This window comes from Suncus etruscus, chromosome 11, assembly GCF_024139225.1.
Source record: "Suncus etruscus isolate mSunEtr1 chromosome 11, mSunEtr1.pri.cur, whole genome shotgun sequence".
NCBI lineage: Eukaryota > Metazoa > Chordata > Mammalia > Eulipotyphla > Soricidae > Suncus > Suncus etruscus.
Genome location: NC_064858.1, coordinates 67,470,762 through 67,487,432, shown reverse-complemented (window position 1 = coordinate 67,487,432; position 16,671 = coordinate 67,470,762). Strand labels below are relative to the sequence as shown.

The 16,671-nt window shown below is 35.4% G+C and overlaps 1 protein-coding gene across 1 annotated transcript in view; it reads left to right on the top strand.

Moving 5' to 3' along the window:
• The window catches only part of METTL25 (methyltransferase like 25), a 58,126-nt gene that overhangs the window by 18,931 nt on the left and 22,524 nt on the right, over positions 1–16,671 (top strand). The window contains exons 6-8 of the mRNA XM_049783651.1: positions 3,328–3,428; positions 8,186–8,215; positions 13,338–13,411. Of these exons, the coding sequence (XP_049639608.1) occupies positions 3,328–3,428; positions 8,186–8,215; positions 13,338–13,411 (205 nt within the window). The remainder of the gene's footprint in view (positions 1–3,327; positions 3,429–8,185; positions 8,216–13,337; positions 13,412–16,671) is intronic.

Sequence of the window (16,671 nt, the reverse complement as noted above, 5' to 3'; positions counted from 1 at the left end):
AAGGAAGGAATGTAGGGAAGGAAAAAAGAAATAAAAGAAAAAAGGAAGGAATGAAGGAAGAGAATGGAAGGAAGAAAGGAAATGAGAGAGAGGAAGTAAAGAAAGAGAAAAAGGAGAAAAACCCGCATGTCAACTGTCCAGAGAGAGAGAGATATTCTCATCAGTGGCTTGAGCTCCATATGACTACAGTGGACTCTTGGGTAACCATGTCCTGACCATATTTAGGCTATGTCCTTTCAGTGAAGGGACCAGGCATAGGCTTTGTGTAAAGCACATCTCACAACCAGCAAAGGGAGGGCGAGGTTGAGAGTGAATAATCCCTTCATTGCCTCAGAAGGTAAGACACCTGTAGGTACAGCTAACCTGGATTAAATCCCTGTTATAACATACATTTCTCCAAAACTTTTCAGAAGTGATCCCTAAGCAGACTCAGGAATAAGCCCTGAGCACAGCCAGGTATGGCCACCAAACAAAATTTCTCTTTTTCTTTCTCTTTCTCACCCTTTTTCCTTCTCTACCTCTCTCCCTTCTGTCTCTAATCCCTCATAATGTTTTAATATGAGATAATACTTTACTAAATAAATCTATCTAGTATCATTTGATTTCAGACAGTTGGAGTATGTGAAAGAGTCATACTTGAGTTTTCAATTCAAAGAAGCTTACATTTTATTGTCATTGCCAGTAATGTTCTGCTTTTCTCAGTTCTGAAATCCTAAAATTCATAGTCATGCATTAAATTGGCAATATTTGAATGTGCGTTTTCCCTGAAAATATTGTGCCCCTTCCAACATATTTTCCTGAGATATACTATTCCTCTTTTCAAGTAATATTAAGCAGTACATTTTTCTCATTTTTTTTTTTTTTTTAGATCTTTACTTTGGGAAGATCTTTAATCTATTTCTCAGGCAAATAGACATGCCTTTTTATCATGGTAGTGTAAGAATAATTGTAGCAGAAATGAACTAATTGTACCTTTTCTTATAAGTTGACTGTGAATGAGTTTGAAAAGTGTAATCCTTTTCATATGTTTGGTAAATTGACTCATTTTCCAATGCTATGAATTTGCTTTTTGCTATTGGGTTACATTGTTAGGTAATGAGAAGTTTAGATGTAAGAACAACAGAAAGTAACCTTTTTATATAGCAATAATTATATCTCAATTGAATCACAGTCTTCGTAAAACTTAACCACTGTCAAGTTACCTGGAAATATAGGAATTAGTCCAGAATCTCTAGGTCCTGAATATAGTTTAAGTAGTCCATGAAATCTTATGCAGTTTCAAGTGAAATTATGTATTGACTTGGTTGTTGGTCATGACTTCTCAAATCAGAGCTCCTGAATTTGGATTTCATCTTTGCCTTGTCCTAGATTTTCAGTTTAAAGCAGTAAATATGCTTACTCTCCTTTTGTTTGGTTTCCTTACCTGAAACATGGGTCTTCTATGATTGTGGGGACTAAAGTTACAGATTGCACTTATCAAGTATCTGATATTTAACCCCATACAAATGCAGATATTTCTATTATTTAATTTTGAGTGATGGTGCTTATCTTCCACCTAATCATTGGAATCTATTGTTGATTTACTGGTCCTACCCTAATCGATATTCATACTTCACCCTAGGGTGTGATCTGGTGATGGGATATTGGATTATTATTATTATTATTATTATTGAATTATTCCCCACCCTAGGGTGGGGCCCGATTCTTGTCAATAAAAACAGGGGTCTAAGGAAGGCAGAGGCTCATTCTTTGGTCTTCTTTCGTTGAGCTGCATTCTGTCTTAGGAGCATAAAGCTTGGGTGGTTGAATTCCTTGCTTGAGTGCTAGATCTCCTAAACCCATTCTTGTACTTCTAAAAAAAATAAAAACCTTTTTGGCCTAAAAACTGAATATCTCTACCCACAAAGCATCCTACCTTAGTGCTATCTGCAGGCTCCAGCCACAGTGATTTATCTAACCTGGTCTTTTTGAAGGTCCCAGGAAAGTTCTCCTCAAACAGTTTGAGCCTAAAGTGACAGCTCTGTAGGAGTGTCCTGTTAGAAGGGGGTCTGTCCCATCCCTTTGCAGGCTTGGAAGAGACTCTGATTTCCAGAACTTTTCTAGATACAAGAGAAGAGACCAGACTGTGGCCAGTTGGTGCAGATCCAGGGTCTATACTGGTAGATGCTTGATTCCTAGTGTAGGTGTAAAGAACCTTGCTGATTCAGGAGTCTGATGCTGATGTCCAAGTCAAGTAACCAAGGCAAATGTTCTCCACTGTCTATTATAAATATTGACATTCATGGGGTTTTGGGTTTTTTTTTTTCTTGGTTTTTTATTTTTAAATTTTTTTTGTTTTTTGGGCCACACCCAGTGGCACTCAGGGGTTATTCCTGGCTCTGCTTTCAGAAATCGCTCCCTGCAGGCTAGGATGATATGAGATGCTGGGAATTGAACCTGGGTTCATCCAGGGTCAGTGTGTATAAGACAGACGTACTTCCACTGTGTTATTGCTCCAGCCCCTGACATTCGCTTTTAAGTAATTTTTTTATTTTCAAATTTTCACATCTATTTTACTTTAAATTACCTCTGACTGTTTTTTAGATATCTTTTTTGATAAATATTAAACTAATTTTTCCAAATGTTAAAGTATAAATTGAATAATTTTCCTTTTCAAGAAAATAACTATAATTAATGGTACTGCATAAGAGGAGTTGTGTATCATAATGGCATAAGGAAGTTTAAGTGAATGGGGAGATTCATGAAGCATAGCAGTTTTCTTTATTATTACTTGAACCATAGATACAATAGAGTTGAACTGGGCGACAGTTAACAATATTACTATCTCTAACATAATATATAAAAGAGAGCCTGTACTGGTTTTTTATATAAAATGTATGGATAATTATTGGGGGGAGTTGTTAGGAATTAATTAATATGGTTCTATATTAAATTGTACTAAAATATATACTAAATATTTTCCCTAAAATTAGCAACACATTGTCCATTGTTTTGAATTGTTATTTACCTGTTAAGGGTACACTGAACGTGAATATGTTTTCCATTTCAAATTGCTTTTCCAAATCTTAGAGAAATAAATTTGGCAAATTGATGAGTATCAGACCTGTCGCTGAAATGCAAAACAGCTGTTGTTGAGAAAATACTATTTTCATAGCATTAATATGGTTTCCATTAACAATTTGGAGCAAACAGTTAAACATTACAACTTATATGTACTTCTGTCACTACTGTTTTCTCTCTCAGTGACTAAATTGCTTTTTCAATAGACTATTTACTTTATCTCATAGAGGAAGAATTTTATTGACACAGCCCATATTTTTCCCCCAGCTGCAGAACGCACCAAAGAAAAGTGGGGATTTCCAATGTGCCGCTACTTAAAGGAGGAGAGATGGTCCTGTGGTCGTAATGCCAGAATGTCAGCATGTTTGGTATGATTATATTTTATTTTAGCCTAGAACCCCTTTTCAAATTTTTTTGGTCATTTTTGTTTGTCATTTTTGGCTAACTTCTCATTAAAAGCCAGATTTTGTACAGCATTCTCATTATCAATTTTGTATATTATAGACCATCAAGAAAAAAGTTACTTGTTTTTTCTAATATTATCTGTTCTACAAGCAATAGGGTAAAAATTTAGAGTTGTGGGGGCTAGAGAGATAGCATGGAAGATTTGCCTTGCCTGCAGAAGGACGGTGGTTCGAATCCCGGCATCCCATTTGGTCTCCGAGCCTCCCAGGAATGATTTCTGAGCACAGAGCCACGAGTAACCCCTAAGCGCCGCCAGGTGTGATCCAAAACCAAAAAAAAAAAAAAAAAAAATAGACTTATAATGTAATACAATGAAATTACAATACAGCTGCTAAGTTTCACATATAATTACTTTAATTATTAGTTAGACCACAACAACTGCCAAGTCTTATATATAGAATTAGTTCAGTGCTTTGTTCAGAGCTTTGTGGTTTTTTTTTTAAATTTATTTGTAGCCCATCTTTTGGTCTTAATTTTATGCAAAATGGGAAAATGTCAGTAATCTGCTTGAAATATGAACTAACCATATAGAATAAAATAAAAAGGATAAAATCAGATACCTAGAATAAAATTAAAAATATATAAAATCATATACCTAGAATCAACAAAGGAGATGATTGATTTATTGTCAAAAATGCTAGGTCAGTAATTAAAATAAATAGAAGATCCAAGAAAATGGAAGAAATACTTTTCTTATAGATACGAAGAAATAGAATCATTAAAATAGACAGCCTACATTAAAATTGAACAGATTCAATGTAATCTGCTAAAATTTTCATGGCCAGTATTCAAAAAAATACAAAAAATATTACTAAACTGGGTGTGGAACCACAAAATTCCCCAACTTGCCATCACAATTCTTTTTTTTTAAATAAATTTTTATTGTGACCAAAGGGTATTGCAAGTCTTTCACAGAATTATTTACAGTACATAGTGACAATGAATGAAGGGCATTCCCACCACCAGTATTGTCCTCCCTCCACCCCTGTTCCCAGCATGTATTCCATATCTCTCTCCTTTACCCCCCAGAATACTAGTGTAACTGGTCTCCACTTTACAGCTTGTTGTAGATTGGGTATCTGTTCTGTTGTCATTGACTTTGGGTTTGGTGTTCAAGTCTGATCATTTTTTATTTTCACTACATGATCATATGACTGGTCCTGGTATCATCATTTTCCCCCCTCAATTTATGAGGCTGAATGATTCAAGTTATGTGATTCTGTTGGAGATAAAAAGGAGCCATCACAATTCTTAAGAAAAAAAATTTTCTGAGAGGCATTATATTTCCTGACTTTAAACTATATTATAAAGCTATAGTGATCATTTTGTGTCATCAGAGTAAAAACAGATACTCAAACCAATTGAATAGAATTGAGAGACTAAACATAAATTCTCAAGATATATGGTCACTTAAATTATGTATGGCAAAGGAGTCAAGAATTTAATATAGAGAAAGGAAAGTCTGTTCAGTTAAAGGAGCTGGAGGTACTGGGTGAAACTAGTCATACTGTGCAAGATTTTATTCAAAATAGTTGGAAAACTTAAATGTTTAATCCACATGCATAAACTTCATTGAATACATATCATTATATAAATTAACTTACTTAATTTATAAATCTATTTACACCAAATAAAAGATTACTGTTTATAATTGTCTTTAAATTTTTCATGTCTTTTATTAATATATGTATTATATTTGTAAATGGTATGTGTATTAGCATTGTTGTTAAAATATTAGGTTTTTTGCAATAACTTGTTTGGTTTGGTTATTTTTGCAATAACTTTAGTTTCAGGAAAGCTCACTGCCAGGTTTACTGCCCTAAGGAAGAAATTGAAATAACCATAAAGGAACTAGCTAAGAGAAAAGATATTGACATTGGGACCTTCACAGTGTGACCTCATGTGTGGTCAACAATTGATAGGATTTGAACATACACTCAGTGTTTCAGGCCAGGCAAATGCTGTCCTCACTGGAATTACCAATACAGAGCTTAGAACCGTAATACAGGGCTCATGAAAATCCACTCTGGAACAACAAAGGTTAGATAAGTAATTCTACAAGCTTGGAGGAAATAGTTATTTTAGACAGTATATCCACAAAGCAGAAATATGTTTAACTTCTTTTAAAGTTAAAGAGTTGTTGAGAAATTGTCAAATCTATACTGTTATAGACCATTCTACATTTTAAGAGCTTTCCCCAACCAGAGTCCTCTTCTTAGGGTGTTTTCCTCACCTTTGCATCATCAGCATCTTCCATTCCTGCCCATATGGACTTTTTCAGTGCCAGGGTGACTTTATGAAGTCAAGGAAATATTTCATTTAGAACATTTTCTTTTTATTGCCTTGGCTCTACAACTGTCCTTTCACAACTGTTAAAAGGTCAAGGGGTTTAAAAATAAACATTCCCTTTTTGGTAGTGCTTTTTAATAAATTATGAAAGTTGCTAGTCAGAAATAAAATTTTAATTAGGCTAGTAAAATTTGGTCTGATAAAATTGTAGATATCTTAAGACTAATATGAAATGAATGTTCAGCTTATTATTTTCAGTATTATCTTTATCGACTAAAACAACTACATTCATGTTGGCATGAAATTTCTGATGATTTTTTTCACTATGTAACCAAAATGTATCATTTATACTTCTGAAATTATGCTTTAGCAACACATACCAAACTGTGCTGCCTACTATGTACTTATGCCATGTAATTTAAATTTTAACTTTTTTTTTTAACTTTGCTCAGCCTTTTAGCAAAAATTATGACAGATGTAACCTAAAATTCACACAGGCAGAACTAGAAAAGAAAACTTATTTTCATCAAAAATAAATAAGATTTTAGGGGTTTGAGCAATAGTGCAGTGGTAGGGCGTGTTTGCCTTGCATGTGGCTGACCCAGAATGGACCTCAGTTAGATCCCTGGCATCCCATATGGTCCCCCAAGCCATAGCCAGAAGTAACCCATCAGCGTCACCGGGTGTGCCCCCCCCAAATAAATATATAAGGTTTTGGGTTACTATTTTATATAAAATATTTTATATAAAAATTATACTGTAACTGCTGTAACTATCTACTGTACTCATCCTCTGATTCAGTGCTCCTTGAGGTGGGCAGTTCTGTTCCCTCATTTTCTGAGAGCACCGGGATCATATGTTAGTAGAAACCTCAGATGCACTTGACGTGAATTTTCCCTGTGTTCAGATGAAGGAGATTTTAAGTTGGATGGTGATTAATTTTGTTCTGAAAGGGAGATGCACAACTAAGGGCAATGCAAAACTAACTTGTTTGGGTGTCTTTGTTACGATCAGTAAAGGAATCCTTCATCTCAGTGAGACAGTTACCATTTTTTTCTTCCCAACAATTTGTGTGATGCAAATATTCCTCCAACTAAACACTTTGTATCTAAGGAGTGAGGCATAATTGGGGTTCTAAGAGCAGGGTTTTTATTTACTTATTTATTTTTTTGCTCTGTAACTAACAATCAGTGCACTTCTGTGCAAATTGACCATGTCAATCACTCATGCATTCATGAAAACTACACTTTCATCAATAGTATGTTGTTTGTCCCTTTACATAAAATAAAATAAAAGCATATCAAAAAAGTATTATTTATAAAGGTAAAGAAATGTGAAACAAATATGGGTATTTAAAATTGGAATAGAAAGTACTTATAGATCTTTTGAAATACTGTCTAAAACTATTTTAAAAAATAAGATTTAAGTTAAACTAGTTGAAACTAGCTAGAAGATTTTTGCAAGTATGAAAATAATTTGTACCTAAGAAGGGACGTTTCAGAAGCCTCTCTCCTCTCTGGATTAGGTACAAGAATCTTTCAGGAATAATATGTGTTGTTGGGAGTATCTATTAGAATTACTATAAAATGCTTATAAAAATATTTTGGCTCTGAAGTAAATAAGAATATTAATCCAGCTACATATAAAATAGTAAAATATAGCCCGGAACGATAGCACAGTGGCCTTGTATGCGGCCAACACAGGACAGACCCTGGATTGAATCCTGCATCTCATATGGTTCCTCAAGCCTGCTGGGAGTGACTTCTGAGCGCAAAGCCAGGAGTACCCCTTAGCGCTACTGGGTGTGACTCCACCAAAACATAAAAATAAATAGTAAAATATATATATTCGTTTCTCTTATCTTATTTCTCTTGATCTTATTTTAAAATTTGATTTGAATCTGCATACTATGCAGACAAAAAATAGTCATGCTTTAAGAAGATATTTTGCTCATTTTTAAATAAAAATGAGATTATATATTTATAAAAATAAGAATAAATGCATTTAAAGTTACCATTATTAAAGTGTCTATGCATAATTTTAGCTTTGAACTTAATTTGATTTTCTAAAAGCTAGCTGAGAATTATTTTTCTTTCCTACTTTCTAACCCTAATACATTTCAAGGAATTTCTCCAGTTTAGGTGTAGATGGGTATATGTGGCAAACATTCCATACAGATCAACTCTAAATTATACAAGCTAACATGCCACAGTTGATTGTAACACATTTTAGTGTATAAACTTGCATGTTATCACTTCATGAATCTTTTTAAGTCTCTTTTAAAGACTCTTTCTTACAAGGTGTGTTTGTAATTCTTATGAGATAAGTCTAAATATGTCAGCAATCTTTGTTTTGTTTTTCTTCATGAAAGGCACTGGAGCGGGTTGCAGTTGGCCAGGGGGTAAGTAAATACATTTACTTTTAATCCAGTCAATGAATGGGATTGTTTCCTCTCAAGTCATTTTTATTCTTGACCTGTTGATGAACTTCAAACCTGAGGAGTTTTAATAAATATCACCTCTTCTTGTTACTTCCTCTTTATACTCAAATTTGTATATTTTATATATTTTAATTCAAATTAATATTAATTCCCAGTGAAAATCCATTGAACTCTTTAAGGAAAGAAGTCAAGCTTTTAGAAAAACATTCTCATTATATGTTCTCTCATATCATGCCTCATTTCTTTGTTTTATATTAGTCTATAAACATAGACTGAGTTCCCAGTGTACAAGAAAATACACAGAGATCCAAGTCCTTGACTATGGACCTAAGGCTCTGACCTGCTTTCTAGTTCCCTGCTATCTAAATCAGGAAGAGGAAGGCCCTTCTGTCAAGATACTCTTGCATGGTATTTCTGTGGCATTTCTTAGTGTCCCAAATGCTCATTCCTATTTACAATGTTAGGGTCTGAGTAGACCACCTAACAAGTGCTGAGAAGTCAAAGACTGCCTCTGATAATGTAAATTGCAAAAGAGAGTTTATTCGGCTAGCTGGACCCAAGTCTCATCCAACCAGTGGAATGTGACAAGGACCCTGAATCAAATATTCAAGCAGTATATATATATGATTATAATCTTAACATTCACTTAACATTTCAAGCAGCCACCTGGTATCTATTCTAAGCACACTTTGTAGGGTTTTTTTTGGGGGGGAGGGGGCGGAACCTACATCATTACCTTAACCTCTTATTGTTTAATTATTTTTGCCATTTCCAGTCATTTTGGTGGGAACATCCTCTCCTTGGTGTTCCTGAGGGGTACTAGCCCACTTGGGTCCATCTTGGTGAGAATATCTTGTGCTAGCCCCTTCATAAAATTTTGACAACTGCTTATTTTCACATTAACACTACATGTTTATTGTGGCTGGCTGTAGCTTCAGAGACTCAGGGTCTAACACCGCTCCCCCCCCCCCCCCAACAACAATTGATCAGCAGACCTAGATTTCACACCAGCCTTTCAATACTGGCAGAAGTTTTAGCAAGATGTTCTGGCTATTCAGTTCATTGCTGAGGTTCTACGCCCTTTCCACTAGACCCATAAAATGCACCTAATGTACGTGCATAGGATCTGCTCTTTCTCATCTTCAAACACCTACCCTTCCCCATCCTCAGACACTTAGAATCATAGTTTGATTTATCACTTGTGAAGGAGAGTCAAACTGATGTTGGCCATAGTCAGGCACAGGGCAAAGTTGACCCTTTCGCACTGAGTCCATTGATACATCAGGCTGGAGAGCCAGGGATGTCCCTGGGAAACACTTCATAGCTCTCTTCCACTGCACACACACACTCTCTCTTATTACTCTGGATAACATAATGTGATTTATTGCAAACTGTTTGTATTTCTCTGTGCATGCCATTGCTCTATTTTTTTTAAATGGAAAATTAGGGGGTCTTGTGGTTTTCAGTCTAAAAGCAGGTCTGATAATAACTATTTATTTTGATATAATTTTACATGTTCATAAAGGCTTAAGGAAGGAGAACTTTTAACTATTTAAAGCCAGTTTCCTATAATTCTATTCAAAAATATAAATCCCATCTAGTCTACCTAATCAAATCAAAGGTTAAGGCTTTGTAAATCATATTTAATACTAGCAGTAATATTTCCCATCATGTAACATTTCCAAAATGCCTAGAATTTCAGCAGAATACTCTAAAAGTAGATGTTAATAAATGTTAAGGTGTTTCAGCATTTTTATAAGAGAAGTAAAAATATATTTATGATGAAGCTGAGATTTTGGAAGTGTAGAACAGAGTAACAAAAATGTGGAAGATGTAAAATGTTTTCAGATATAGAAACTTCTGAATCAAATATTCCAAAACAGTTTTCAAAGCAAATTTATAGCTCAGTTTGTTGTTTTTGTTTTTGTTTTTATTTTTTGATGGGGGTGGGGAGTCTCAAGCCCAGAAGATTTTATAGAAGTGTTCCTGGAACAAGGTTATAAATTTGAGCCTGGTCACTCAAATATATGTAAGTACAGTTCTACTTCAGTGAAAGAACAAAATGTGTTTTTATTTTAGAGCATTCTGTCAAGATTATACAAATCATACTGGCCAGTGTCTTCGCTTGGGGGAGTAGGAGAAACAGCTTTCCCCTCTACCCCTTTTGCCAATATCTAGAAGGAACAAAATGTGTGCTATTTTAGAGTGTTCTGTCAAAATTCTATAAGTCATACTTTGGCCAGTGTCTTTGTTTGGGGGAGCAGGGGCGTTAGAAGAGTCAAGTAATAGCAATCAACTACCAACTGCCAATGTGTGGGTTTTAGAGTCTTAGCACTTGGAGGAGTGTGAGCAGCAAATAGAAGCTTGGATTTAGATAAGAGAAGAGCAGAAGAGAGGGACTTTTCTGCATTCTATATAGGCATAGTTGTTTTAGAAACTCGACCCAAATCCAAATTCACTCTTACTCCAGTCAGCTATAAGAATTTAGGGTTCTAAAGAATAGAAGTTACCAAAGATAATTCATATTCCCATGGCTCTTGTCTTTACCAGTCATTGGACAGATTGTCGTTTTTTAGATTCCCTCAAAGTACTCTGTGTTGTTGACCTCACTCCATTCTTGCTTATTTTTCTTTCTTTTTCCCCTCGAATATTCCTTTGCGTAGAAGCTAGGCTATTCTATTAATATAGTGTGATTGGGTTTTTCTGTATTTATTGTTGACATGATCAATTCATGTTCTAGAATTTATCATTTAAAATGTTAGATTGTTTTATATTCCTATGTAGGTGTTTTGATAGTTTTGGTGACTTCTGTGGTTCTCTAGAGTTTTCAATTATAGCAACCAAGCTTTTTCTTCTTTTGCATAAAGAACACTTTGCCATCTGAGGCTTCCGTGAAAGCAAAAACAGCTTCTCTTGACCTTTCTTTCCTTCAGCCATTCCTTCTTTCTTTGGGGGAATATTACAAACCTTACATCCACCTCCACTCTCTTTTGCCCAGGAAATGAAAATATTTATTCTATAATTTCATCTTTTATCTTTATTTAAACATCTTAATTGCAGATATGATTGTATTTGAGTTTCAGTCATGCAAAGAACACCCCCTTCACCAGTGCAACATTCCCATCACAAATGTCCCAGATCTCCCTCCTTCCCACCCCACCCCCACCTTTACTCTAGATAGGCTTCTACTTCCCTCGTTTATTCACATTGTTAGGATAGTTCTCAATGTAGTTATTTCTCTAACACTCATCACTCTTTGTGGTGAGCTTCATGTAGTTAGCTAGACCTTCCAGCCCTCCTCTCTTTTGTCTCTGAGAATTACTGCAAAAATGTCTTTTGTTTTTCTTCAAACCCATAGATGAGTGAGACTATTCTGCATTCTTATCTTTCCCTCTGACTTATTTCACTCAGCATAATAGATTCCATGTATAGGAATATTTCATGACTTCATCTTTCCTGATCGCTGCATAATATTCATTGTGTATATGTACCACAGTTTCTTTAGCCATTCATCTGTTGAAAGGCATCTTGGTTGTTTCCAGAGTCTGGCTATTGTAAATAGTGCTGCAACAAATATAGGTGTGAGGAAGGGATATTTGTATTATATTTTTATGTTCCTTGGATATATCCCTAAGAGTGGTATAGCTGGGTCATATGGGAGCTCAATTTCCAGTTTTTGGAAGGAATCTCCCTATCGCTTTCCATAAAGGTTGGACTAGACAGCATTCCCACCAGCAGTGAATAAGCATTTTTTTCTCTCCACATCCCCGCCAGCACTACTTATTGCCATTCTTTGTGATGTGCGCTAGTCTCTGTGGTGTGAGATGGTACCTCATAGTTATTTTGATATGCATCTCCCTAATGATTAGGGATGTGGAGCATTTTTTCATGTGCCTTTTGGCCATTTGTATTTCTTCTTTGACAACGTGTCTGTTCATTTCTTCTCCCCATTTTTGATGGGATTAGATGTTTTTTTCTTGTAAAGTTCTGTCAGTGCCCTGTATATTTTGGAGATTAGCCCCTTATCTGATGGGTATTGGGTGAATAACTTCTCCCACTCAGTGAGTGGCTCTTGAATCCTGGGCACTATTTCCTTTGAGGTGCAGAACTTCTCAGCTTCATATAGTCCCATTTGTTTATCTCTGCTTCTACTTGTTTGGAGAGTGCTGTTTCCTCTTTAAAGATGCCTTTAGACTTAATGTCACGGAGTGTTTTATCTACTTGTTGTTCTATATACATATGGTTTCAGGTCTGATATCGAGGTCTTTAATCCATTTGGATTTTACCTTCATACATGGTGTTAGCTGGGGGTCTGAGTTCGCTTTTTTGCAAGTGTCTAGCCAGTTGTGCCAACACCACTTGTAGAAGAAGCTTTCCTTGCTCCATTTAGGAATTCTTGCTCCTTTATCAAAAATTAAGTGATTGTATGTCTGGGAAGCATTCTCCGAGTACTCAAGCCTATTCCACTGATCTGAGGGTCTGTCTTTATTCCAATACCATGCTGTTTTGACAACTATTGCTTGGTAATACAGTTTAAAATTGGGGAAAGTAATGCCTCCCATATTGCTTTTCTCAAGGATTGCTTGAGATATTCGTGGGTGTTATTGTTCCAAATGAATATCAGAAGTGTTTTATCCACTTCTTTGAAAAATGTCATGGGTTCTTTAGAGGAATCTCATTAAATCTGTACAATGCATTGGGGAATATTCCATTTTAATGATGTTAATCCTGCCAATCCATGGCAGGGTATGTGTTTCCATTTCATGGTGTCCTCTCATTTCTTGAAGCAGTGTTTTATAGTTTTCTTTGTATAGGTCCTTCACATCTTTAGTCAAGTTGACTCCAAGATATTTGAGTTTGTGTGGCACTAATGTGAATGGGGTTGTCTATTATTTCTTCTGTCTCCTATCTTCATGAGAATTGCATGCCCTTTGGTTAAATTGCCCTCTATATTTTGCAACAAAGGTACACTTTTGACATCTATTTATGATTTCAACATTGGTATACATTTGATTTTGGGGTGTATTTTAAATTTTTTTGATTTATTTTGTGTGTATGTAATATGTCTGTTTTATTTTTCCAGCTCTCTACTGAATCATTGTTCTATCGTGCTGTCCTTCAAGTTATTATTAAAGATTGTTATGGCATCACCAAATGGTAGGAACATTTTATTTTACTAAGAATAATGATGGTCTTCTAAGTGAAGTACCCTATAATTAAGGTGAACTTATCTGGGGTATTTGGTAGCAGCTTTGCATTTCAACTTAGTAACAAAGAAAGATATACTAATATATCTTCAGTTGATTATTTTCTTTTTAAATATTGTTTTGGGGGACTATGCTGAGTGCTTCTGGCTATGTGCTTAGAGTGGGGTACAGGAGACCAGAAATGATGTCAAGTTTTAAACCTGGTTTACTACATGTGGCAAGTGCAAGTGCCCTACATACTGTACTATTTCTTGGCCCCAACTTAATCATTTTTCAAGTGGAATAAAGAATCAAGTGTTTCTTTTTTTGTTTGTAAAGGTTGATTATAATAATATATAAAGCTTGCTTTTAAATTTTACACGTTTTTAATTTGTTATAGATGAAGGGCTCAGTATATAATATATGAGCATAATTATATTGAAAATGTTTCATAAATCCTTAGGAAAGATGTCTGTCATCAGCAACTATTCTGACCATGCAAGTTTCTGCTAATAAAATAGTGGGCCTGATTATGTTTTGTTTTCTGTTCCCTTCCCCCAAATAATGCACTCTTCATAGACAGTGACAAAGGTAGGAAAATTTTTCCATATATTTTTTCAACAACTATTACACTTGCATACATTTTAGTCTCATTCTAATTCTGTTTGAAGATTCTGTTATCCATTTAGTTATAATAGGATAGTCCAGATTAAGCATAAGGTTTTTGACTTCTGAAAATTATCTCCTATTAATAGTGGTAAAGAGATTTTGGGACTAGCTGTTTTTCCTCTATAAGGAAAAAGTCAGTTTACTGATAGATATTACTACATACAATATCTACGTATATCTTTGATTTCGACTGTTATATTTATAGCACTTATATTTTATATACACTCCCAAATGTGTATTCATATCTCTGTTTCCTTCCCAATTTCAAATTGGTTATTATTAGTGAATTCAGCTTGTTTTTCTGAAACTAGTTTTTCCTTTTCTTGAATTCAACCCAATATGCTAAATAAGCTAGTAAAAATTAAAAAAAATTTCAAATTTATATTCATGCAAGTGATTACTGATTTTTTTATTATTTCTTTTTTATTAAATATAATTTTTATTTTAATCATAGTGGCTTACATATCGTTGACAATAATATTTTAGGTACATATTAACATAAAATCAGGGGAATTCCCATCACCGAATTGTCCTCCCTCCACCTCCGTTCCCGTCCTTCTTCCCATATCCTCTTCTTTTACCCCCTGGGCTGCTAGAATAAGTGGTCCCCTCTGTGCCTAGCTTACTACTTAGTGGTCTTACACCTATTTGGTCTTGGTACTTCCCTCCTCCCCCCCCAATTGGGTGGCAGGACTAGATAGTTCAAGTTATGCGCTTTTGTTTGAAGAAGAGAAAAGTAATAACCTGGAGGAAAAAAAAGAAAAAAAGAATCAGATACTCCGGAAATGGGCGGAGTCCTTCTAGAGGCTTTCATCCTTGGTTTGAGAGATGAAGGGGAAAAAGAAGGTGAAACAACACAACAGTACATAAAGAACTGTCAAATAAAATATCCAGTGAGCATTCAAAAAAAAAAAAAAAAAGCAAAACAAAACAAGACAAAAAAAAGGGTAAGCACCATATAAAAGCCATGGTATTGAGATAAAAAAAAATGTGGCAGAGCACATAAGAAAAGAAGAAAATAAATAAATATAAATGGAGATATCCACTTCAATAGCCAAACCACAACAATGAAATCAACAAAAAAAATAGATAAGTAAATAATAATTAAAAGATTGTTTTGTGATTTTTTCCCCTCCTGCAGATGTACAGTAAATATTGGGGTCATTCAAAAAGGAATTTCCTTTGCCTAAGAGATACAGGGTTTCTCCACCCTTGAAGTATATTGTCATGGGATTAACTATAGGCTCCTTTCAGGTTCATTTCCCCTTGGTGCATTTGTGGTATATGGAAGACTTCTGCGAATTTCCTTTGCCTAAGAGATACAGGGTTTCTCCACCCTTGAAGTATATTGTCATGGGATTAACTATAGGCTCCTTTCAGGTTCATTTCCCCTTGGTGCATTTGTGGTGTATGGAAGACTTCTGCTCCGTCCTGGGTGATAACATCAGACCTCTGTACCTAGAGGTCTCGGTTTCTGCACGAGTTAAGGAGTTGAACTTATGATTATGTCTTTCTTTGTGGATCTAGAAGTTCTGTTCCCTCAGTGTCATTTTAATCCGTCTTCTGTGGTTGGCGGTCCTGGTCTTCGCGCTGATCCTAGGAAGGGGCCTGAAATAGCGTCTTCCGTTATGTTTCCAGAGGTCCCCTTCCATTGGAATAGTCTCAGGCAGACCTCTGTAACTAGGGATCATAGTTGTTGTGCAGGTCGTAGCTCATACCCTAGACTAGGGCTTTTTTATTGGCCCAGGATACATACAGCCTGGCCATGGTTCTGTGCCAGTCATCTGTAAATCGCGATCTTAGCATTTGGATAGACCAAAGGATAACAAGTCTGATTTTGTCTTATCATTAGCTGGTGAGGTAGGATAACTTGCTCATAGGTCAAGTTATTCCCATTTTCTTCCTTGTCAGGGTATCATATTAGGGCTGGCACTTGTTGGTGTCCAAGCACTATTAAGGATGTCCCAGTTGGGATTTGTTTCCTGTGGCTGTTGTGAAGAAGTGTGTCGTTTCTATGTCTGTGGTCCAAGGTTCAAGGCTGGACGGTTGGTGTCTAATCACCTGGGGTCTAAGTTGGGTCCATGTGACATATTTTCAAGGTGGGAGATACCCCTGTATTGTAAACAAGTTTGAGTTCTTATCCCTAATAAATAAGAGCTCATTTTTATATGTAAGATTTCCCCTTTTTTTAGTGTGCCTTTGCAGGGAGAAATGGTGCTACATTATATTGCCGGTGCATTTGAGGGTAGAGAGAGAAGATGAAAAGGCGCCAGGGAACCCACACACACACACACACACACAAGAAAATCTCAAAAGACAATGGGGAAACCTATACTACCATCATAAGTATAAGACCTGTATTACACTACCTCTTTACTTGTTTTTCCCCAAATGCAAGATACTTTCTTGCATCACCTTGTTCCTTTAATAATTTTTTACTTCATTTCTTAAAAATCTTTTTTCTTGTCATATATGTGTGTGTTTGTGTGTGTGAGCACATATTTTTTATTTCTATTTTTATCTTTTTTGGATTACTGCCTTTTAAGACCTTATCTCTATTTA